Genomic DNA, 15,888 nt, shown 5'->3' with positions numbered 1-15,888 from the left:
TCACGAACTCGCGCGCGCACGCAGACGCGCACATCCTTGGACGAGCTCGACTTCTCGCGCTCGTGCAGTCCTGTCTTTGACCACCAGGTGTCGCTCCGACTCCACAAGCCAAACCCTAAAAGACGTGCTGTGCAACGGTAACATTGAGCCAATAAAAATAATGCACGTCCAGTTAAATGTTTACTCAGTGGACTAACAACAGGCCCCAGTTGTTTCTAGTTCACAAACACTGTAGCCAGAGTTAGGGACTGTTCGTTATTTATGAGGGGGAGGGTGGTGCAAGACGGGGATGAATGTCAAATATTTTTTTAAGCATTGGGGAGGGACTTGTGTTTTTTTATTTTGGCTTCAGGGCTAGACATACAACTTTCAATAGTAGTGTTTTGTTTATTTTAAATACCCTGTTGCTAACGAGTTTGAAAGGCATGTTTTCTTTAAAAATTGCCCAAATTACACAATTTATCATTGCTAGAAACTGTAAAAACAACAATTATCATTGGTTTTTGGAATATCTGATGGTCCTTGAAGAATAAAACTTGAAAAAACTGTCTTAGAAAAGACTGCACACTGTCTAACTTGCAAAACTAATGATTTTAATGCTGCTGCAACGTTTCTGCGACTAGACATTCATCAGGAAACCACCTGACAGTGTGCAGGAGTCTTTTCTACAAGTTTTATTCTTCTCGTCCCTCTCCTGCGCACCTGTTTGAAAATAGATGTGCGAAGTATTCCTTCATTTTGATGGTTCTTGAACATAGTATGCGTGACTCCATCATCAAAATCACTTCCTCTACATGTTTTATTTAAACATGTCATCAAAAATAAACCATTTACACCAACCAAATCCTTTAAAAACAATAAATTCTGCACACCTGCATGCAAGACAATAGTGAAAAACCAAGTGTTTTTTCAACTCCAGGATTTCATTTTTCAACATTTAACCTTCAAACATCAAAGGGTAGGTTTTTAAAATGGTATAACATCCACCATGCCAAGTTATTGACACTGCCACTGTTGTGTACTGTTATATAAAAATGTTGTTGGTGCTAGCTTTGTGCACAATGTAATATTTGCACATGCATGTCTGCGTGTGTGTATGTGATTGTTGTGTAAGCTTATAAATTTTGTTGGTTTTCTGTGGTAGGACCAATGACAGGTGGCTTTTGTGCACCTATATTCTGCTGAAGTGCACATACACTTGTGTAATGATGCAATTTGGAGGATTTGCGTTTTGCTTAAGAAATTTGCTGTTTGTTTTGGTGAAACTCTCACCCCTCTGCTGTTTACTCGTTGCATTGGGTCCAATACATGTAGCCTATAAAGTATGCATATATTTCAAATAAATAAAAGGTTGTTCATGGTGGAGGGAGGGTCATGCATGTGCCACAGTTACTCAGAGAGGCCCAAGGAAAAATAAGATAAAATAAACAAAATGAAGTCACACTGCACCCACCCCCCTCCCCTGATAAGTAGAGTACAGTCCCTAAGTGTTAGCTCTGTGGCAGTGATCTGATGCTATAGACAGATAATTGGTCATGTTATGTGTGTTTAGCCGACTATGGCAATCTGCAGCATGACGACCTGTGTCACAATAAACATCATAATATGTGGAGGAATGCAGCTACTCTGAAGAGATCCAGTCCTTTGAGCTTATAACGAAAGGTAAACATTTTTTTATTCTTCACAGTCGTGTAAACAAACACAGTTTAGGTCTTATTACACTCTTGCAACACACCAGATAGAGCTGGCTCTATATTGTGGTAAACTGTGCTTGGCAGCAGCAGAGAGATGTAAAGAGAAAAACATAGACATTTTTGGGAGTATGTCGGTGGGAGGGATTCCTGCTGCAGGAGGAAACCCAGTTGGCGTGCAGAGCTCAGAGGCTGAACTTTCCGAGCGCGCAGATAAAGAGACGGGAGGGAGCGCATCTCTGTCTCAGACACCTGATGAGCATCCTCCAGACTCGTGAAAGCAGCGGACAGCTTCACAACAGAGAGCTGCTGCTTGGATTTAATCGAAGCACCATAAACAAGAAGGCTTCTAAATCCTGGGAAACACCAACAGGGAACTGCATTACTTTATTATTATTATTACTAGACTCTAAAAGATGGCACTATCTTTTCGACGCAGGTGTTTGCTTTTGCTGTGTTTGACAGCCATCCAGTGTGGTCATGCTGCCGTTCAGGTAAGAGTTACTTACATTATTTTACATAACAACTTACTCATAGATCTGCAGCTTGGGCAAACTGAATCAGAAAAGTGTGATAGCCTTTCAGATCTCAAAATCTGGGCAAACCATATTTGGGAAACATTCATAAATTTAAAGAAAAGTAATCCATTTAGATATCTTAATGCTATTATCCATTAAAAACAAGTTATCCCAACCAATAATGTAATTGTTCTTATTCTGTTTTAGCTTTCAATCCAATTGTAAGTCTGTGTATTATTGTAAGTTTTGCAGGGTTTGTGATTACAGTCTACAGTTTCCACTGGAGAAAGTATTTGATGCTTTTTGCTTTCCCAAAAAACTTCTCCTGTAGCATCCAGATAAGAGTCCTCATTCTTGTCAACTGGAAGCATTTCCCCTTTTGCCTGGGGCAGGTAAAAGGAGCAGAGCACTGTGTAACTACTGGTCCAAACTATGTGCACAATGAATGTTAATGTATTGAAGCTAGTTGTTATTGTACAAAGCCCTCCAAATGCCAAAGCAGGAATTCAAGGTATGCTGCTCAGAGGAATTGTTCCAATGAGCATGTGATTAATAAACCCTCCTGAAAGGATTAGAGGCACTTTCCTCTGAGGAACTTTGTAATGGCTTGTCAAGCTCTCTTCCTCAAGTAACTGCTCGTGGCATCCATGCTATTTTCAGTCTGGCCCATTCAGGATTATCCAATGAGCATGTGCCTTCCTACCGCCATGCAAAATATACAGAGGAACAGCATTTTGGACTTAGGTCCCATTGACATCTGCCCGGCAGCTTTTGTCCAGCTGCGTCTGCCACTAGAGTTGTGATAGTGAGTGGAAAAGGGTAAGGCAGAGAGGAAGAGAGATGGTGGGCTTAGAATACCTCACATGTGAGTGCAATGAGGTCTGATGGAAAGCAAATGTAGTACAAATCATGGTGACTGTGTCATGCATGTACAGTAAAAACTGCCAGTGTTACATAATGTATTTTAATATCAATGAAAACTCCTTGTAACCATAACAACCATGTGCCCACCAATAAGATGAATTCAGTTTCAATTACATCATGCTCCACAGCTGCACATTAATGTTTATTCGCAGCTCATGTTTTAAGTTTTACGACCGTTAAACTGAGGTAACCGCTCGTTTTCTTGTTGGAAAGTCGTTGCATTTTGAAATGTTTCGCCCAAGGCTCTTTTATAACTCTTAACTCTGCTCACAGTGCGCATGCTTTATCCACAGACGTGCATGGATAAGCACCAGGTGGTCGGGGTGCTTCGTCAAATGGAGAAGTTTCTGAAAGGCCAGGAGATCCGGTTCACAGAGGGCCTCAGGATCATGAAGTCAAAGCTGGCAACTCTTCAGAACTCTGTCTCCAAGTTGCCTCAAGCTGACCAGTCAGCTGGTGAGTAATAAACAGATAACAACACACATTGTCACGCCATTCATCATATTCTCTTAATCACTGACATCTTTAGAGGCATTTTCCTCAGCAGACATTTTGACTTGTCATAGTTGGAAACGGAGAGGTGTGTCCCAGTAAGTCATGACAGTGTGACAGTAATACCAGGACCCTGACATTGAAGCAGCCATCATTCATTTATTACGTCTGTGCTTTTCCCAGTGTCACTTGTCAAAGTGTCTTCTCCTGAAGTTCTTAATCGCAATCTTTATCAACTTGTTCTTACAGTTGTTGATAATTACCAAAGGAGCTATACAATATCCAGAGGGGTCTATGATTCAGACATTGTCTGCACACGGCTCTCAACATGGAGGAGTTGGCAGCTAGCAGCTAATGGTACTAACAGTGCTAACAATGGTGGGCGCTAAGCTTCTGTCTCCAGGTATAAGTTCAGTTTAAGACTTTTTAAGACCCTTTTAATACCACTTTAAATGAAATTTAAGACCAGACTTGCAATGAAAATACACACCAGAAGTGAAAATATGCTCTTTCCAAGTACACACATTGATGTCAGTTCAAAATGAACAGTAAAAATGACCCTGAACTGATTCCCCTTGTACCTAGTTTGAATCATCTTCAACAACAACATTTCATGGCACTGGCTTTAATCACCACGAGTAATCATTGTTATTCTTTTAAGCTATTTGTCCTTACACTTTCATAGCTTGCAAGGTCCTAGTTTAATGATGCAGACTCATTGCATGATGTAAATGCATTACGGGTGCAAAAATAGGGGCATTGCGCACATACAGGTGTTGTGTCAAAGTCTGATACCCCGTCGAAAAGTGTTTCTCACCTGTTAAAATGATGTGTCCTGTAGCACCAACACCAAACATTATATCGTTGATGTGACTTAAAAGACATTTAAGACCCATTTCAATATGAATATAAGACATATTAATACTTTTTAAGGCCTTTTATTAGTAAATGTTTATTTAAGACATTTTAAGACTTTTCAAGGACCCGCAGCCACCCTGTGAATATCATGTAGAGCTCCTTTATGTCCAGCTGACTCACTTATCCTGGCTGATGAGACCTCTGCACAGGTTGAGGTTGGGCAGAGCTATATCAGGATGTGCATAATGTCGCCACAGTGTTACATATATCCTGTTTGTATGCATGAATTTTAATACTATTAAACTATAGAAATTATGGCATGTTGTTGGATCTGCTATTTTACAATAAATTTGGTAATGGAATTGGTAAATATCCATTTTTTAACTTGTGTCTCATTGCTCAGGTAAATAAATGAATCAGTGCCATTTTATCAGTAGAAGTTTGTTTAAAGGCTGTCACAGTTGTCTACATGCAGTTGACTGTTCTCTGCTTATCTGATCATTTGGCACAAATATAGAGATAAATGCTTTGATTTTTATTTATGTATTTCATATTTATGTAATTTTTGTGTTGTCTTAAAAAGTGGTAGTGGTGGAAGTCTTTAAGTTGAAAGATATAAATACAATTATAACGTCAATTAAATGTCAATTGAATTATCTGCCAGACGCCGTACTGATATTGTTTCATGGTAACTGTATGAAATAGATTATATAGTCGTAACTTCATACACATTCTTGTATGCTGTGAAATTGACATACCATGGTGTGATAGGCTGCTAAAACAAAATAGACGTCTTTATCTGTTCCACTGGTCATGTAACACACAGGATATGGTTGGCTGTAAAACTATGAATCGTATTTGGATTATTTTCATTTATTTTAGTTGACAATCCATGCTGTATTTTCGTTTCACATGGGTGCATCATGTGACTGAGGTTATGTTCAGCAACATAACAACACTAAAGTATCAAATTTACAACATTTTGGGAACATTCAATTGTTTGAAGTTGATCTTCAGAAAGTTTTTTTGACAATAGAGAGCCAGATATTCTATTAAGGGATTATACATTCATCCAGTGCGAGGCCATCTCGATTACAGTGCTGGGTACGTGACAGGGGAAGTGGATTTGTGGAATTGTGTTGTTTGGCAGCAGACACTGAGGCCAATTTGTTAGTGATGGACCAGTGCAGTTCATAACTCTGGAGAGTACTTGGCAAGACAAGAGGAAGCTGATATTTTACATTTATACCAATAAAGCCTCAACAAAATTAAAAGGCAAAAGTCAAAGTATTGCACCACCTGCTTTAAGCTCTCAGAACAGGACAAAAATCCACATTAAAATAAAAACTGTAATCCATTTTCAGTGTAGATATAGCTGGGGTCGGCAACCTCTACGATCAAAAGAACCATTTTTGGCCAAAAAATAAAATCTATCTGGAGCTGAAAAACTTATTGAGCCTTATAATGAAGGTAATACAGCCTATTAAGTTTAAATTAGCCTATAAACATTACTAATAGGTCAAAATGAGCATTCATAATATGTTTTACAAAAGAGGGCGACTCTGCAGAGGGCTTTCTGTGATTATTTTGTACTTTAACTTTGCAGTGTTGGCTGTAAAAGCAAACAAATCTGTCCACACACTAATAACTTCTTTGTTTTCCTCAGAGACTCTTTCTCTTTGGGATTTGGAGTCAATAGCTAGCCTGTAGGGAGACTCACATCTAGCCATCACTATTGAGGTTGCCTTAAAGGTACGGCAATCATTTTACATGATGAAATCGTAAAACATTATGTTTAGTCAGTGCATAGGCTACTGGAAAATTTAAGGATCACTTTAGGCCTACAACAATGAAAAGTAGAAGTTAAGTTATTTTTTGTTAAAGCCATGGGAAGAAGGGCTAAAGCTCAAAGAATATAGATTATAATTTGATAATAATGTTATTCAAATGATACTGTGCAGCATTCCCCGTCTTCTCTCGGTACTTGTCACCATTAGCGTAGTTAGCTTATTCTACTGTATGTGCTTCCCTGTATGCAATAAATGCAAGAAAAAAAACATTATACACTTAGTTATCTCTCATGCCCCTGTGACATCATGCTCAAATGTAAAGTGGTCAGAAAAAGTGAGCTTTCATTATACTATAAACACAAGCTGGGTATGATGGGGGTCGGGCCATGTGAGATTTATTTATCATATAGTATCTTAAAGTGTACAGGCACTGGTTTTCACTTGAGGTTGAAAGTATAGGAAACATTTTGTCCTAGTTGGATGGAGCATAAATTCACATAAAAATGTAATTTATTTACAATGTTATGTAATGTAATTGCGTTCTATATTACACAAGCCTTAAAGTTTCCAGAGCATGCAACATAGCATAACATTTGGCTGCTGCTGAAATTCTGACTCATAAAAAATGGCCGGCGCCGTGCTGTTTGACTGTAAATGAGGCGTTTGAACCATCCTCTCCCATGAAGGCCCCGCACTGCCCAGTGACACGTGCATATCCTCAGGCAGAGAATGCCAGAGGATGTCGGGAGGCTTACTCCACATGTGACCAGCCTCCCCTCTCATGCTCTCTTTCTCTCTTCCACAGCTCCCACCACCTGCCCCTCTCTGGAAGCCCCCGCTCACGGAACCAAGTTTGGCTCAAAGTATTTTGTCGGACATGAGGTCCATTTCACTTGCTCCCAGGGCTACCATCTTGTCGGTTCTGCCACTCGTGTCTGCCAGGACAACAGCACCTGGACAGGCATCAGTGCCATCTGTAAAGGTGAGCAAGATACAGGAACTCCAGGTCTGTTCCCCCGCCACAAATCCTCAGTTTTAAGCATGATATAGGTGAGGAATGCAGTCTCACTTCAGCTGAGCTGTGGTATGTTTTCATCACAGGATCAGGAGCTTTTCAGCCTTTTCACTCAGTCATGACTTTCTCCACATATAAACACACATCCACACATCCACCACCACCTTAATTTGATTTAGTGGAATGTTTCCTGCCATGTCTGTGCATATTCACTGTTGAGCCGAAATCCCAGCACCAATTTAGTGCGACCTTGGCTCAACAGTGTCTGGATGCCAGGCTGAAAGAGACGGCAGCCCAAAAGCCAACCTGAGCTACTCACTCTCTCACACACACACACACACACACACACACACACACAGTGAGAGAGAGATAACAGGCAAAGAAAAGAGGCATTCTTTAGAGTGGCTGGAGCTCCTCGACATACTGAATGAAGCCCTCGTTAAAATGGCATTAAATGTCTCTGAACACAGAAAAACACCTGTACTGCATTCCACTGTGGGGTGCCTTACCCTCCAGCTTTCTGCTCCTCATGCACAGCAGTGCTTGGGCTACTGTAAGATAAACCCTACCTCTCTTGCTCATGTTTCCCTGGTCCTTTGACAGCAGTCCCACTGGACGGGGTTAGGTCCAGACATTATACCCACATCATGGTCTGATAGCACACAAGTATGCTAAGCATGCTATTGATAGCCCCTTCAGCCTGTGCTGGTGGCACTCTTCCAGAAATTCCAAGTGGCGCACTCAGTCGAACATGTGCATACGTTTATTGACATTAATGGTTAAAACAACACGAGAAGACTCGACTCTGCACAGTATTATCCCTGTTCATGTTTTTCAGCCCGGCATAAGAGGTCTAAATTTAGTCATGCTTAAAAAGCAGTATTGACGGAGTGTGAAAACTTTAAAGTTAAGAAGAGTTTAAAAATATCTAGCAGAGTGAAGTGGGCCTTTTCATGTCATGGCCCTGTGGTGGCCTCAGGGGAAGCCAAATAAACATTAAAGAGATTGGTTGTCATCCAGTAGACTGTGGCCTCAGAGAGCAGAGACTGCTTCATAATTTGAACATCTGCAGAATTCAGAAAGTCGGCTACAGTGACAAAGATCATAAGGCATGGTGGACTAATTTTTCTACCTTCTGTTGTTGTCACCAGTTTGCATTTGGTAGTATTTCTGTATACACTAACAGCACATTCATACAGGTTTATCATCTACTGGGCCACTATTTGATCATTAATCAAGCTAAGTGCCACAAATAAGACAATAAACTGCACTACTGTACTCACACACTCACAATCAAAGCCATGTTATATCAATCTGCACATGTCCAGCTGGAGGCCATAAACACACTTGTAAAGAAGTATGAATGAAGTTTGTGTGAAAATGTGAGTTGTATTGCTGTAAACCTTTACAAGCTTGTTTGCAGAGAGGAATAACGTCCATATAGACCAGGGGTCGGCAACCTTTACTATCATAAGAGCCATTTCTGACCAAAAATAATTTTCAAAAATCTGTGTGGAGCCACAAAATATATTTGAGACTTTTAATGAAGGTAAAAAGGCCTATTAAGTCCAAATTAGCCTATACTACTAGTCTAAATGATCATTCATTCATGTCTTACCACAAGGTAACGACTCTACAGGGCACTGTTCATGATTATTTGGTACTTTATCTTTGCAGAGCTGGCGGTGGAAGCAAACAAATCTGTCCGCACACTACTAAATTCTCTATTATATTCTGAGACTTTTACTTTTTTGATCTGGCATCCATAGCTAACCAGCTAGGACTCAAGACGAGCCTCTGCTGTGGAGGTTTGGCACAATTTCAAGGCAAAGGTGCCAGGCAGTAGATGTGTTACACACATTTTAGTTATTTTCATTTGGTTTGGAGGCTTCGCAACTTTACAATTGGAGAATGCAGGAGTTTCTTTAGGCCTACAACACTGATATATAAAAAATAAAATGTTAAAAAACATGAACATTACTCATTTCCATGTATTTTTTTTTTGTCAAGGAGCCACTGGAGAGGTGCTGAAGTGCTACATGTGGCTCCGGAGCCTCAGGTTGCCTACCCCTGATATAGACCAACACAAACAACTCAAACTTTGAAGATGCAGACAGATTTGACTAAATTACTAATTATTGAATGACTAATAATAGTCATTACCATTAGATTGCATCAAGATAACTACTACTTTTCCTCGAATGGAAGAAATAAAAGGGCACCGCTGCCTTACTGTTGACATGCTGTGCCCATAATGACAGTACCAGCTTCTCATTCTTAAGTATTAGTTATCAGACTGGGTGGACACTCATTGCCGCCCTATAGATTAATGGTGGACGGAAAAGGCTTACAGAGGCTCTTTAATTTTGTTGATGCATTTCTTTTTCTTTCGGGATCTAGTCTTACCATCCCTTTTCTTTATGTGGTTTGATAGTTTTGGCTGCACATCATTCCAGCCGACCGCTGTGTTGGTCTTCTTTATTTTGTCATGGTTGACAGAGGCACACTGATAGGTTGTGAGGATGTCTCTGGGTATTTTTTTTAACACTCACAGCTGCAAATGTAGACACACGAAACTTCAGCCTGAGGCAAAGATTACATAATGAAAGCAAGGTCAAAAGTAGTGCCAAAACTTGATGTTTTTGCCTGCCTTTAATCGGTATGCATCAGTCTGATGAAAAAAGGAAACAGGAAGCTGCGAGTTTCTCAACAAGCTGACCACAGTGATATTTCTCCCGCTGCTACACCCACAGATATAAGTGAGTGTGCAAGTAACCCCTGCCAAAATGGAGGAACCTGTGTGGAAGGTGTTAACCAGTACAAATGCACCTGCCCCCAGAACTGGAGTGGCTCTCACTGTCAGCACCAAACCCAGACAGGTCAGTACCACAACTACCACAATGACTCTTTGTGTAGTTTGTATTTGCACGTCAGTCAAGACTACATGTTTACAATGTGTTAAACTCTAGATCAAATGTTAACACAGGTCTTCAACTTGCATATCTTCTCCCATAATGCAGCACCACCTGAGTGGAGTGTCATGAATGATCCAGCGTTCAGCCGGAGACCTCGCTGTGCCCAAGTGAACCGGGCCCAGCACTGCAGCTGTGATGCAGGTTTCCACATGAGTGGCACCTCTGACAACAGTATCTGTCAGGGTAAGCTGTAATTACGTGTCACTTAATTGATCCCTGTGGGGAAATACTCCTTTTGCTGCTCCACCTCACAGGGAGGTAAGGTCAGCTACAGAGCACTTCCCTCGAGCTGGTGTCCCGCTCAACGACATCTCAGCAGGGCAAACAGCAGCTGTTACGGGGACTTTACTGCCGAGATGATCCCAGAAAAATACCTGAATCTTTTACTCCTCTAGTGATTTATATGGTTACAAATCAAAGTAATCTGTGGAGCCCGTCTGTGAAAAACAAAATAATCCTCTTGAGAGGTCACAAGCTGATTAGCATCCATTTAGGTCACAGTTCAGTTGCTTTTAAGATGTAATTGATTGAGTAACATTTTGAAACAATATTTTTCATGCAGTTTTCTCCAATGTATTGATGTCCAAGATGCAGAAGGGCAAACCTAAGGCATATAAACACTGACGAAACACCAAGAAACAAAAACAACATTCTTTGGTTCCTCAGAGCGTGTTGTAAACTGTATGAGGTGTTTGTGCTACTTTTAAATGCATAATGCATTGACTTGGTCATGTGATGCATGTTTCAGATGTGCATTTCTGTGTCTGTTTCCTGACAGATGTAAATGAGTGTGAAGTGTACCGGCTGGACCAAGGAGGGAAGCTGTGCATCCACGAGTGTGTGAATGTCCCGGGCTCGTACCACTGTTCTTGCCCCAATGGCTACAAGTTACTCCCAGACGGGCGGAGCTGTGAGGGTGAGTGACAAGAGGGAATAGAGGACAAAGGCTCATTCACAGAGCCCTGGCTGCAGATCTGGCCGGGTATGTGGCTCCAGAGAGAAATACCTGTGACTTAAAAAGACGAGGAGCCTTTAGCAGCAGAGCTATTAGTTTCTGCAGAGGTGTCTGTCAGCCCCAAACCTCGTTACCACTTTCATTTGCACCCCTGAAGCTTACACTGCTTGCCAGTGGAATGAATGACCTCACCCTTTCCCAGCAGAGAAGGGATCTTTAGGACATGAGGCGTTTGTGGGAGACTAAACTAAAAAAACCAAATAAACAATCACAGCACCCCCTGCTCAGGCTGTGGTAACCAGGAAGCAGGGAGTCAGTCTGGCAAGTCTCTCTCCTCCTCTCATTCTTACAAGCCTCCGCTGTTTTTGTCTTCCAGATGTGGACGAATGTTTAAGCCAGCAGCACAACTGCAGCCGAGGGACAACTTGTATCAACATGGGGGGAGGCTTTCAGTGTGTCAACCCAGAGTGTCCCCGTTCTCATGGCAACATCAGCTACGTCAAGACATCTCCCTTGTAAGTGGATACACCCCAATGTGACCTGTTGGCGTTCTTTGTCATGTTTTCGAGAGCTGTAGCGAAAAAATAAACCAGGATCACATCGTCCACGTGTCAGCAAATGGTCATTAACTTTCAAATGACCCCGCTCATACTAAATCAGACCCAACTGCGAGACGCTAATGGACTCCTGGTGGACATTTTGACTTGGAAAAACAAGAAAAGCTTAAACTGACCACTGATATATTCAGGTGTTCCAGTAAACTACGCCAGTGAGCCAGTATGCACAATTAGAGGGTAAAATACACGTATCATTTGTCATTGAGGAGGTGCACTTGAATAAGGTGTTACAGCCTCAGAGTTCTCCAGCACAACTACGAAAAGTGATTCAAGTTGGGACTTAGTTTTGGCCATCATTGCTATGGTCAAAATAACATTAAACTTGCCATGGTAACTGCTGAGATCTGGCGACGCAGCAACATCACTAACTGCCAAGTTAACCAAACTTTTTTCTGGAAGAGAAATCAAAGACTGCAGATGAAACCATAACTAGAACTGTTATAAACATCCATCATGGTTTATCAACCAACCTCTCTGGTCTACTGTCACTTGCAGTGGTTGCTATAGATTATTGCAAACATGTTGCATGCACATTAAAATGTTTAGGCATCTGGCTAAATTGTTGACTGTTGTTTATAACCTGTTTGATCGTCTGACTGGTGGAGACTCTTTTAGTTAATGTCCCCATGCCCCCATATCTTACTTTGGTAAATACAAAGTTATTATGATCAATAGAAATGATGACAGTCAAACCAAAGAGTTGCGGTCACAGCTGTATCACAGTGAAGCAAATCATTCCTGACAAAGAACGTGCATGCTCAGCAGAACTTGACCAGATGACGTTCATGTTTTTTTTCTTCCTTTTTCTTTCATAAAACCATGTATAACATCTGTCTCCTGGCCAAATGCTTAAAGACATTATAACTTCCATCTCCGTATTTGCCAGTCATCAGCAAGCTGCCTCATTTAAAACCATGAAACAAAGCTCTGTCTGCTTCTACTGAACCATCAATGTGGTGAAATACTGCTCCACCGCCAGCAAAGGGAATGAATAAATGTTTGGGAAAACACTTGTAACAAGGGAGAAAGCAGGGAATCGAGTAAGACAGTAGCTATGTCCCCATTTCATAATAATGCTGTGCAGGTTTTGAGATTGGAGCGCATGGGGATGGAAGTTTGGAAATACTGCACACAACACAGAAAATACTTCACAGCTTACTTTGATCCAAGACTTCAGGCCACATGACCTCATATGTACTGTATGTATGTGTGTCACTTCTCTTAAGTCACAAAGAAACAGTTATAAACACTTTCCCATGGGGATAGGTTAATTATATAATCGTTTTCTTAGAGTTAAAAAAATGGCTGCGTTACGTGACAACTGCCAAACACACTGGAAAACATTTGCCACCATGCTCTGTGATGCAATTTCTTAAAGGTACTGTTCACCCCAAAATCAAATATGCCATTTTTTTTCTCTTACTTGTGGTGGTACTATCAGTCTGGATCATTTTGGTGAGAGTTGCCGAGTGTTGGAGATATCAGTCGAAAGGATGTCTGCCTTCTCTCAAATATAATGGAACTAGATGGCACTCAGGTTGTGGTGCTCAAAGTGCCAAAAAATACATTTGAGAAACTCAACAGGAATGTCTCTCTCCAGAAATCATGATCCAGTTACTCAAGATAATCCACAGACCTTGTTGTGAGCAGTTGCAAGTAGGAACTATTTTCTTTCTACTGAGCTACATCCGCCAAGCGTGACACAGTGCAGAAGGAAGCGTGCATCTAGTTCCATTATAATCAACTGTCCCTCTAACATTTCCTACATTTCTCTCCGCAGTCAGTGTGAGAGAAACCCCTGCCCCATGGACAGCCGCTCCTGCCACCTGGCTCCTAAGACCGTGTCCTTCCACTACCTGTCTCTGACCTCCAACTTGAAGACTCCTGCAACGCTTTTCCGTATGGCGACTGCCGCCGCCCCAGGGCGCACCGGGCCGGACAGTCTGCGCTTTGGCATAGTGGGAGGAAACTCCCGAGGCATGTTTGTGATGCAGCGCTCAGACAGGCAGACGGGTGAGCTGATACTGGTCCAGCAGCTTCGCGGGCCGCAGGAGATCAGCCTCGATGTGGACATGTCTGAGTACAGCGACCGCACTTTTCAGGCCAAGCATGTTGCCAGGGTTAACATTCTGGTTTCACCTTACAACTTCTGAGAGCGAGCTGGAGAAGGAGGAAGACCAGAAACAGGAAGGTGATGAAGAACAAGGAAGAGTGTAATGGGCACTGAGTTTACTGATACTGTTTCATTTGTCTGAGAGGCCATTCACAGGCCAGCATCTGTTCGGTGCCCAAGTTACCAAAAGAAAGTGACAAGCCAATATTTAACAGTTATAATAAGAATAACAATATATGGCTAAACACATCATAGATGCTTCTTTTAGTGTCAGTATGAGCTTTGACTGATGTTTGACTGAGCGTGTCTGGATGCATGAATGTGCAGGGAGGGATGGAGAACTGTGTTTGTCGTTGCTGTTGCTTTATGTTTGTATTTTTATGTCCATCATAGATCATATCTGTGTAGCTCAGGGTCCGGCCCCGGGGCTGATGCACTGCCCTCGCTTTACTGACGATAAATCCCTATAAGACATTAGTGCTCCCGTGGCTCTAAATTATTGGAAATATTATTGCTGGATTATACATTGTAACATACTGTACGCCACATCTTCCATCATATACTGTATATTTGTTTTGTTTTGTACTAGCTTGCTTTGTTTAAGGCACCATCCATTATACTAAGGGAGTTTTTATTTTTAACAGTATGCAGTACTGTACCTGGGCATATTTTCTCTATTACTCATATTCTGTATGTAACCCAGAAATCACTATATCCTAAATCAAAGATGATTTGGCAAGCTTGCAAATGCACTACACAATTTATCTGGAATTTTAATTGTCTCTACATATCTGAAATAAAGTCTAACTTTTCAGGATTTGTTACAACTACCTCACTTGACGCTGAACAGTGTGCTATTAAATGTCCCCGTGGCAGCGCTTGTTTTCATTCTACATCCATTATGAGTGAATTTTAATGAGTGAAATCCAAACCAACGCATAGTTGATGAATGAACGCTGGATGGCTATAAAAAGTGTTCTGACTGAATGGATGAAAGGTTAGAGAGGAGGAATGTGTGTTTTATAATATAATGCCTGAGGCAGAAGTTCACAGACAATACAAGCCAAAGCAGCGTTTCCCCACATGTCTCGGGAACAAAAGGAGTTTCACAGTGTTTCTATTTGATTTTAATACACGGAGCAGGAACCGTCACATTTTAAAAACATATCTCAGTGTGTCTGCTTGTTAGAGAAAGAAGAGACTAATGTTCACCACATGTGTTCTCTTAACTTCCTTCACTTTGTCCTCCTCTCGCATCTCCATCCAGGGATTTACATTGCAATAAAAAGGGCCAGAAGAGCTGCATGCTTCCAGGAGGGAGTGGATGGTGAGAATCAAAACACATGCCCCGACGGACGGTACACACGCTGCTCTGAAAATGACAACGTGCCTTAATGGCAGGCTAATTTCCCTCAGTAACCGTACCAGGAGGGCTCACATTGCAGCCTTTGTTTCAGGCTTGTGCTCGGGCTGTTTGATGTTCACATGTTTCATCCATTCTGAAGCGGAAGGATATATTGCCAGGGATGATTGAAGTGCGCTGAGCTACATAACACAAGCCATTTGCTGGAGAGTAATGATAAAAATATACAGTAAGGGCCTTGAGGCAAAGCCAGGACAGAGTGTGGTTTACACTTGTTTTACATCAGAGTCACAGAAACATGGTGACTTTAGTGCGCCATCCATAGGGGAGTGGACAAAGTAACAGAAACAAAGAAATATATGCACACACAACGATATAGTGGACTTCAGTAAATACGAATTTGATGAAGCTTTTAACTGTAACTTTAAAGGGGCAGTCAACCCCCAAATCAAATATAAATGTTTTTCCTATTACTTGCAGCACTATTTATCAGTCTAGATTGTTTTTGGTTAGAATTGCCAAATGTTGGAGATATCAGCCGCAGAGATGTCTGCCTTCTCTCAGAAATAATGGAACA

General features: G+C 41.5%; 1 protein-coding gene across 1 annotated transcript; it reads left to right on the top strand.

Annotated features, from left to right (window-relative positions):
- The first annotated feature begins 1,845 nt into the window (after positions 1-1,845).
- LOC126406383 (fibulin-7) lies at positions 1,846-14,770 on the top strand. The gene is made up of 8 exons (XM_050070604.1): positions 1,846-2,185; positions 3,427-3,589; positions 7,079-7,255; positions 10,042-10,167; positions 10,309-10,446; positions 11,042-11,179; positions 11,595-11,733; positions 13,616-14,770. Exons 1-8 carry the CDS (start codon positions 2,108-2,110, stop codon positions 13,986-13,988), a joined length of 1,332 nt encoding a protein of 443 aa, XP_049926561.1. The 5' UTR covers positions 1,846-2,107; the 3' UTR covers positions 13,989-14,770.
- Positions 14,771-15,888: the final 1,118 nt, after the last annotated feature.

The sequence above is a fragment of the Epinephelus moara genome, chromosome 19 (assembly GCF_006386435.1).
Source record: "Epinephelus moara isolate mb chromosome 19, YSFRI_EMoa_1.0, whole genome shotgun sequence".
Lineage (NCBI taxonomy): Eukaryota > Metazoa > Chordata > Actinopteri > Perciformes > Serranidae > Epinephelus > Epinephelus moara.
Note: the sequence above shows the minus strand (reverse complement) of the source record. Positions and strands in the feature narration are given on the sequence as shown.